General features: G+C 45.6%; 2 protein-coding genes across 2 annotated transcripts in view; both read right to left on the bottom strand.

The window, feature by feature from the left end:
- rassf5 (Ras association domain family member 5) overlaps positions 1-3,427 on the bottom strand; it is an 87,104-nt gene extending 83,677 nt beyond the window's left edge. The window contains exon 1 of the mRNA XM_048255017.1: positions 2,553-3,427. Within this exon, the coding sequence (XP_048110974.1) occupies positions 2,553-3,381 (829 nt within the window). The 5' untranslated portion in view covers positions 3,382-3,427. The remainder of the gene's footprint in view (positions 1-2,552) is intronic.
- A 3,960-nt stretch (positions 3,428-7,387) lies between these two features.
- Positions 7,388-10,000, bottom strand: part of ikbke (inhibitor of nuclear factor kappa B kinase subunit epsilon) — a 22,906-nt gene continuing 20,293 nt past the window's right edge. The window contains 4 exon segments of the mRNA XM_048255522.1: positions 7,388-7,451; positions 8,650-8,721; positions 8,881-8,960; positions 9,958-10,000. The exon segment at positions 9,958-10,000 is cut by the window's right edge and continues 54 nt beyond it. Of these exon segments, the coding sequence (XP_048111479.1) occupies positions 7,388-7,451; positions 8,650-8,721; positions 8,881-8,960; positions 9,958-10,000 (259 nt within the window).

Below are 10,000 nucleotides of genomic sequence, written 5' to 3'. Positions count from 1 at the left end.
TACAGAGTACCAAGAAATGTCTGCAATGATAGGACACTCTGTGTGTGTGTGTGTGTGTGTGAGTGTGTGTGTGTGTGTGTGTGTGTGTGTGTCCTATCTGCTCCAGTGCTAATCCAACACACTGACAGTTTAAGGAGAAACACTGAGGAAGCACTTAACAGATAAAGCACACAAAACAACTCTGAGGAGGTCAAACGCGCGCACACACACAGAGACACACTCAACAAATACTTACACAAACACACACTTGCATATACAGATAGACTAACACACAGATGTAGGCAGATGCACACATGCATGCACACACACACAGAAACACACACAACTATGTTTAATCTGAGCCAAAGACTTTACCCCCCCCCACCCCAAGCCAAATCTCTGTGTTTCCTCTGGATGCTCAGAGACGAAAAACGGTCACAAACACACCCGGGACCACAAATCACCCTGGACCAGACCGTCCATCCAGCAGCTGGGCTCCAACAGCACTGAGGACTGAGGACGCATAAATGCAGTCTTCTAGTAGGATGCAATAATGGAACCTTATTATAGGATGCAATAATGGAACCTTCTTAGGATGCATTAATGTAAAATTATTGGATGCACTATATAGCCTTCTTATATTGTAGGATGCAATAATGCAGACTTCTTAGAGGATGCAATAATGCATCCTTCTTATAGGACACACTAGAACGGCATAATTAATCATGTTTTAATCGAAATCGCAATTTGAACTAATGTCATTGTGCAACTTGCATCTCAGTCTCAATGGTTTATCTTGTCACGTCTATGATTTGATATTCCTGTCATCCAATGTAGCTCACCTAACAGGAGTGCTTCTCCTGCTCACCAGTCAGAAGAGGCCCTTTAAAAGCCACATTTGGAATACTGAACTGAAGCTTGACATTCAAAAAATGATACTGCATATCAAATATCTCAATATCAATACAATTAAACATTTTCCCCAAGTCGTGCAGCCCTGTTGCACACTAATACAGCCTGTTTATAGGACACATTAATGCTCTCTAGCCTCTCTCCTTACTGATGGCTGATGGGTAATGTCTGCTTATAGGACACATTAATGCTCTCTAGCCTCTCTCCTTACTGATGGCTGATGGGTAATGTCTGCTTATAGGACACATTAATGCTCTCTAGCCTCTCTCCTTACTGATGACTGATGGGTAATGTCTGTATTCTAGGGTCTGACATTCTACTGGCCACTCCCACCATCCTCCATGAACACATACGCCTGCACAAACACACAAATAGATACATAAGCAATACAGAATAAGGTACACACACACACACACACACATACAGAGAGAGAGAGCAGAGAGAGAGAGAGAGAGAGAGAGAGAGAGAGAGAGAGAGAGAGCAGACACTCATAAGAGGGAGTGGAGAGAGGAGCTCTAGATTACTAGAGTGGAGATGGGTGTGTGTGCAGAAACAGAATTGACACAGGACTCCATTATAACGTATGCTGATGATACACAGCCGGACTCCATTATTGCTCCTGATGGTACACACAGCAACCTTTTGAGCAAAGTTCCTCAGTATTGTTGTCCAGGTACATTCCCATTGCTATTGGCAGTAGTCTGACCAGAGCCCTACCTAGTGTAACACACACACACACACCCTAGCCCAAACCCCTTCCTAGAGCAACACACACACACACCCTCGCCCAAACCCCTTCCTAGCGCAACACACACACACACCCTAGCCCAAACCCCTTCCTAGCGTAACACACACACACCCTAGCCCAAACTCCTTAGCGCAACACACACACACACACACACCCTCGCCCAAACCCCTTCCTGGCGCGAGACACACCAGTGCTAGATGCTGGAGCCCTGGGTGTGCCCTGCGTTGGTACATGCCATGTAGTCATGTAACGTCATATCAGACAGACATACTTCATTACTGTAATTCCAGTGCACCCAAGTCAGTGTGTTCCTATACAAGTGTGTTTAAACAGATTAAACTGACTAAATCAGACTTTGAGAAGGACATTGATGCCACATACACACACAGTGGTCTGATGCTGATACCTAACCTCAGATACAAAGAGTCCTGGTGGCATTCTGAGTGGCTCATGTCCGAGCACAGGCCTGGAACCTGGTCTCTTCACAGGGTCAGAAAAGCATACAGTATCATATCTGGAACAATTAACAGTCTGCCCGTCTGTCATTCAGTGTTAATTACTACCTCACGGAAAACCAAACTATACCATCACAGACTAAGTTTACGATCCAGAGTCTGCGCCTTCACCTTCAGTAGCCTGCGTGGACCTGACAGAAAGTGACTGAGTGACCGTTACTGGGATCTGAAGGTGACCCGCCATCTCCCGAACCCACGGAGGCACGCGGGGCTCTCTTTACCGGCAGCGCCAGCTATCCAGTGCCCACTCCACCGCCGCGTGATCATTTGCAATGGAACACCGACACCCGGTGGGAAAGCTCAGCTCAATAACACTGTACTATCTCTGTGTGTGTGTGTGTGTGTGTGTGTGTGCTCTTGGTGTACCGTAAAAATATAAACACCAAACAAGCACTCACTTTTACACTTCACTGCCTCGGCGCTGATCAGGCGATTACAGGCGTCGCACCAGTCCTGGGCCACGGGCTTGGAGGTGAAGATGTGTCCTTCACCCTTCTCCGCCTTCACCCTCGGGTCCGCCTGTTTGAAGATGGACCAAGCCTCCCTCCGCAGGGGTTCTGACCGCATGATCCGCACGATCCCAGTCCTCCCCTGCGTCACCCTGTTCAAATGTAAGCCCTCCAAGTCCGGCTCCTCTGCCGACAGCGACCTGAACTTTGCGCTCTGGGACAACCTTCTGACAGAATGCCCGTTTGAGTGTGTGGCCGCTGTTTTGGTGCTCTTCGCGTCCTTCACGGAATTGCGCCGACCATCCACGGCATGACCGTGAAGTTCTGCTCGTTTCTCGTCAGCGTCGTTTTTAGAGAACGGCTTGGCGCTGTCGGTCTTTCTGATGTCACAGCTCGCGTTCTGCCCTGTCTTTCCTCCGTTTTTCCCGACGATCATGCTGGCCTGACGACATGCACCACCGTCATACTTCTCGAGGACGTTGCCGTTGTCCTCCACTGCGTTGTCGTCGGTGCTACGTGGCGGAGGAGAACCGTGGAGGGCGCACCGGTTGCTGAGTCCGTTCTCAACGGTTGGCGGCTGTGTGTGGTTGAGTGATGCTGAGACTGCGGCTGGAGACCTCGGTGCCGCGCTCTCGGTCTCCACGCTGCTCCCCCTTGACATCATTTTCTCACGAGACGTTTTCCTTAGTAATTTATTCTTAGAGAGTTTGCGTAAAAAGAAAGACTGTTCCGAGTCGATGTGATGTGCCGGGTGCTGTCCCAGAGTTACCGACGCCATTGCACTCTCACGTACCCACTGTGTGTGCGGAATGCAAAATGATTTGAAGCGCGAAGCAGCGTATGGTGACGCACCGCGCGCTCAGACAGCCGCTCGAAGCCACTGGTTGAAATGACACGCGCTCTTAAAGCAAAAGCGAACGCCCCTTTTGATTGTCATCAAAACACCAATCACTAGAGTTCAGCTTGCGGTTATGTCAAGTACAAACACTTAGGTGACATAAATAAACAGGGCCTATAATAAAATAACAAACAAATACATATATTCATATCAATATTAGCTTGGACTGAAGTGATTGAACCATCAATATTTCAAATATAGCCTACTATTTTTACGCTGGTTTAATAAGCTTCGAATTTAGGCGACTGAAAGAGGCTAGCCTACATTATGCTTTGTGTAATGATTGTAAATTAAATAGTGCTGGTATAAACGAAAATAATGTTAACGGTCTCTAAATAAACTGTGTGTACTGTACTTGGGTCTATAGACTAGGAAAGTTGAGAAAATTTCCAGTGAGCGAGTTACCACAGCGCCTGCAGGGTCAGTTGACAGTGGCAGTGATGCAGAAATCCCCTGCGCGGTTCGATCGAGTTCCCACCGCAAGCCACCTCATTGGTGGGGAACGCTTTCATTTTTTCAGCTAGAATCATCACACACAGTGTCACATCTACTCAATGACCTTCATAACCTTTTCTTTATATAAGAATCACTATTTTTTTGTATAATAGTTACTCCTTTACGTGACACACACACACACACACACACACAAAGAGAGAGGGGGGCAGACAGAAAGAGAGGGATAGAGTACTAAAAGACTAACTGACTGAATTTCCAACTGCAGTGACATTTGTGGTGTTACTGGTATTGTTTGTTGCTTAGATGTTCTTTCGATGTTAGGGTTAGGTGCTCGTCAGCAGATCATCTTCTGGTCGAGATAACCCCTCATGCACCCATGACTCACTCTGGCTGTGTCACTGACTGGTTTACCCATCATGCATTTTATGCTTTCTGCAAGGTTGGTTTCGTTTGTCTGTTATGATCTCTGTCAGACTGTCTGATATGTTGGTCGTTTTAGTTTTAACCCATTTAAGCCCAAATTTTTCCCAGACATGCAAATATGCAAATCATGTGTTATTAGCAACCCTTTGAAGTAATCAATATATTTTTTAATGTAGAAAAGTAGATGAAAAAGTGAGTTTTATTACCGGTCACCATTGTAATTATATATAATATATGATAATATGCGTATACTCAATTAAAGGTTGCTCAAATTGCTTTTTTGTTAAAATAAAGGTATTCTGACAGGACTTTTCAAACTGATATGAACACTGAGACCAATGGCAATAATAAATATGAAAAATATGTAAACATTGTTTATTTACCAGGAGCTTTGGCTCGTTAAAATAGAACCCTGAATGTGTAAAAAAAAAAAAGTATATATTTACTGTATGTCTGTGCGTGCGTGTGTGTCTGCATGTAGTTGTGAGAGTTAGTGTATATGGTCTGTGTGTGTGTATCTGCATGGGGTGTGTATGTGTGTGCATATATATAAAAAATATTTGTCCTATGTTTAATTTAACATACTTTAAAAACCTTTTATTTGGAAGCTGTGAGGCCGTCATCCTCTTCTCAAGGTGCAACCAGGAAGTAAACAGCTCTGGTCATGTGACAATTTACTCAAAACATTTGACACTGCACACATTTCATTGAAACACTCTATTGTTTCAATATTTACTGAAAGAGTATTGGGATATTCCCCAGTTACAGTTTTAGAGGCTTATTAGTACATTTTTTTTTTCGGTCACAATGGGTTAATTATATTTTGTCCAGCTAAAGGATGCAGCAACACGACTTGATTTGACACACTAATTCTAAAAACAATCATTCAACCCACAGCACATTCTTACAAACAAGCCATTCAACCCACAGCACATTCTTACAAACAAACCCTTAATGACATAACATATATATACTTCAAACTCAAAATCCCCCTAGAGTTCTGGAGATTTCATAATTCTCTAAAAAAAATCCCGCACTGTGATGGTGAAATCATTTGAACCTCCCAAAGTGGTTCAAGAGTGAATGAACAAATGGCATATACTTAAGACCCCAGCGCATGGGGCACATAGTGGGTCAAGTGTTGTCTTGTTGATCTCAATGTGAGTGGGAATGTGGAACTCTAAACCAGCCTAACACATGTTAAAGGTGTTTCAGGTGGATGTGGAACTCTAAACCAGCCTAACACATGTTAAAGGTGTTTCAGGTGGATGTGGAACTGTAAACCAGCCTAACACATGTTAAAGGTGTTTCAGGTGGATGTGGAACTGTAAACCAGCCTAACACATGTTAAAGGTGTTTCAGGTGGATGTGGAACTCTAAACCAGCCTAACACATGTTAAAGGTGTTTCAGGTGGATGTGGAACTCTAAACCAGCCTAACACATGTTAAAGGTGTGCCAGGTGGATGTTTTAAACAGATGAGCTATGGGGGGAGCTGAAGGGGGCTTTGCCAAGCCGTGGGAGGGGTGTAGAAGGGAATGCCGGCTCTCATCGTGACTCAGTGCCTGTGTCCTGTGTGTTTTCACATCTTTTTCCCAGTTCAGGGAGATAATCCAGCCTTGTTAGTGTTGAGGGGGAGTGAACCTGCAAACCAGTCAAAACCCCTCATATTCAGATTCAGAGCTGGCATCTAAAGGGACGAATGACCTCAGCAGTCACAAAACTCAGCCAACCACACACACACACACACACACAGACACACACACAGACACACAGCAATATTACATTTCAGATTTTATTAAGAACACTGCATTATGACACATCTGAAAAAAAAAAGATTCTCCTGGCACAAAGCGCGAGTGCTGTCCTTGGTCACTCGACTCTCTGCATTTGGGTTCTGCCCATCGCCTGTCCCGTTTGGAGGTCGATGAAGCAATTACTCGAGTGCTCCAGCACGGCTCTTTGTCAAGACCTGAATCAATGCGGCGTCAGTGGCCGCTTCAGGAGCCTCTATATTACTGAGGACGCTTTAATAGAGGCGCCCCAGTAATTATCTGCGCTCTCTGGTAGCTAAATGCCCACTGCGCCCCTCAGAGAGTGCGTACGCTGCGCCATGGAAACGCTGACCGATGGAGATTAGAACTCAAGGCAGCACCGCATCTTGTGTTGAACAACTATCTGAGAGTTAAGGCACATAAAACTGTACAAAAGTCATTGGAAAATGAAATAAACAAACAGGTAGGAGAGTGTGTGTGTGTGTGTGTGTGTGTGTGTGTGTGTGTGTGTGTGTGTGTGTGTGTGTGTGGAGTATTCCACTGCAATAAGATAGCTTCTGAGTTTAGAGTGGAACCGGCCTGGCCCTGGCTCTGGATCAGAACCAGGTCAAAACCGGGTCGACTCCAGCGTCCACTGGTCTTTGGAGCTGGTACTGGCAGGTTAGCTTTGTTGGGCTTCTGAGTCCACGGGTCGGTGCTGGACGGTTAGGCGTGTTGTCCATGCTGATGCAGGAGGGGTGTACTACGAAGCATGGTTCCTGGCTTACCCAGGTAATTTCAGGAGTAACTGCTGATCTCTGCTGTAAGTATAACTGTATAACGCGAAGCAACTCAGGGATACTGTAAGTGCCTGGCTTAAGGGCACATAATTGGCAGCCGGGAATCGAACCTACAACTTTTCTGGCTACTGTATGATAGCTCCCTCCTTTGACACGATAGCTGCTCAGTTCAGTGTTGTATTAGAGATCAGCGGATACTCCACAAGTTACCCTTGTTAACCAGTTCAGTGTCCTTTCAGAGATCAGCGGATGCTCCACAAGTTACCCCACATGTAGTTAACCAGTGTCCTTGCTTCGTAGTTCAGCCCTAGGGTGTGTCTGGTCCATTTTCATCTGTCTGTCCCTTGCTTCTCTCCCTCTCCCCATCTTTCTCTCCATAGTCCAGTGTCCACAGACAGAGGTCAGTGTGTGTGTCTTCTCCTCACACACAGAGGTCAGTGTGTGTGTCCTCTCCTCACATAGCTTTGGGTTGAGCTGCGTCTGGCTGTAGCACTATCCCAGAATTCACTGCTCCCAGACTAAAAGGTGGAAAAACAAAAATACAGTTTAACATGGTATGACCACAAAAATACAGTATGTGGATTAACATGGTATAATACAGTATGTGGATTAACATGGTATAACACAGTATGTGGATTAACATGGTATAACACAGTATGTGGATTAACATGGTATAACACAGTATGTGGACTAACATGGTATAACACAGTATGTGGATTAACATGGTATAAAACAGTATGTGGACTAACATGGTATGACCACAAGATACAGCCACAGACACACACACACAAAGACACAGACACAAAACACACACGCCGATGTTCCCTAGCCTTTGGCCAGTAATTCAGATGTGGTCAAAACAGGACTCCCTTTGGAACCTCCGCAGCACAGCCCTGTAACAAAGCCTCCTGTGTTGGTGAACTGCATGCAGGAAAGTGCAGAGTCAGATCCTAGAGTGGTCTGATCTAATTTTAGCCAAATCTCTTCTCAACCCTCCACTTCTGTCTTTTCATTCAGCATGCGTGTGTGTGTGTGTGTGTCTTTATCACGTCTCCCTGGGTTTCCCAGAAGCGCATGAGATTCACTGAAGCCAATTCTTCAATTCTGTTCGATCCCTCACACGTTGTGTGGAAAGGTTGAGAGATTGCATACACACATCATGCCTTTCCTGGAAAATGGTGGTGAATTCCTGACACAAGGGGGTCATTTCGGAACAGAAATGTCCAAATACGTGGAAACGCAGTGTTCAGAGGTTTCCTTGGGACAGTCCCGGAGTGACCGCTCTATCACTAAACCCATCGGAGCGCCCAGTGGTGTGAACCACACACACACACACACACACACACAGACACACACACACACACACACACACACACACACACACACACACACAGAAACAGTCCCAAAGTGACTGCTCTATCACTAAACCCATCAGAGCGCTCCAGTGGTGTGGACCTCCTGGGCCTCCTTGTCTACACTGAGAAGAACCCTCCGGCACACTGCAGACATGACGTGTGTGTGTGTGTGTGTGTGTGGTGTTAGTGTGTGTATGTGTTAGTGTGTATGTTAGTGTGTATGTGTTAGTGTGTATGTGGTGTGTGTGTGTATGTTAGTGTGTGTGTGTGTGTGTGTGTGTGTGTGTGTGTGTGTGTGTGTGTGTGTGTGTGTGTGTGTGTGTGTGTGTTAGTGGTGTGTGTGGTGGGGAGCTATGCATACCTCTCAATTATCCTGTTATTCGACTGAAGCTCTCTGGCCAGAACCTCCATCTCATCTTTCAGACGGTTCATCCTGGAGACCATACACACACACACACAAACACACACACATAAATCATAAATCAATCTCTCTGATCAAGAAGAAGACCAAAAGTGTGTGTGTGTGTGTGTGTGTGTGTTCTGAGGGGGCATAGTGTGGTCCTCAGTGCTTTCCCCACCCCTCCTTCCCTACCTGAGGATCATGTGGTCTTTTCCCGTGCCCTCTGACCCGGAAGCACTCTGCAGGACTCGCTGAAGAGCTTCATCCAGGCACTGCAGATCAGGAGGGAGAGAGTTCAATCATCACACTCAACAACCCTACGGAGTTGCACCTGTATGTGTGTGGGTAGTCTGTAAATGTCTATATGAGTGTTTGTGTGTGTGTGTGTCTGTGTTTATTCCACTGCATGGTTGAATTTCCCATTGTCCTACGTAATTTAGAACGACCATTAACCGTATGTTATTTGCACACCTATGAAGTAGATCCATTTTTTGGCCGTGATCACACTTGTATATTAATTCACCAACTCGTTGTGAAGTTTAAATGAACTGTCACGTTGCATCCGAGCTGTAAAATGCAGACGTTCAGAACATAGTAACATTGTAGCATATGACGGAGGTGGCTTTTAGCTAGATTGATGACAGCAGGCTTAGTAAAATAGCCATGTTTCAAAGCTAAAGTTCATTAGAATCTTGGGATATCATTGACAACGGAGAGATAGAACTAACGACTGGCATTTGGCCGTGAAAGCAACCATCCATTTAGAACTAGTAAACGGCAGTTTGTCCTGCAAGTTGAGAAATTAGTTGATATGTGTCGAAGAAATTAGTTCTACAAACAAGACAGTTTTAGCTGATTAAAACGCTTAAATTGTAACAGGAAATGAACACAACGCCAAGTGGCAACAGTGGAATAAAGCGGGATATCGGACTTCCATCGGTGGTCTGTTCCATTGGTGAAGTTAATGCACTACGAGGTTTAAACCTCGGGCTTCAAGGCCGGGGCGCTTTTACAACCCCGACCGCATTAACTTCTGTGAACAGACCACCGTGGTCGGCCCATTATCCCCTACTTGTGTGTGATCAGTGAATGTTCATACGTGTCTCCATGTCCTCCATGACCGTGTGTTTGTGTGTGTGTGTGTGTGTGTGTGTGTGTGTGTGTGTGTGTGTGTGTACCTTATTATTCTGTTCCTCCTCACAGAGCTGCAGGTCCTCCATGACATGTGTGTGTGTGTATGTGTGTGTGTGTGTCTGTGTGTGTGAGTACCTTATTCTGTTCCTCGTAACAGACCTGCAGGTCCTCCATGAGC

Source organism: Alosa alosa, chromosome 10 (assembly GCF_017589495.1).
Source record: "Alosa alosa isolate M-15738 ecotype Scorff River chromosome 10, AALO_Geno_1.1, whole genome shotgun sequence".
Taxonomy (NCBI): domain Eukaryota; kingdom Metazoa; phylum Chordata; class Actinopteri; order Clupeiformes; family Clupeidae; genus Alosa; species Alosa alosa.
This window is presented reverse-complemented; position numbering and strand designations above follow the sequence as displayed.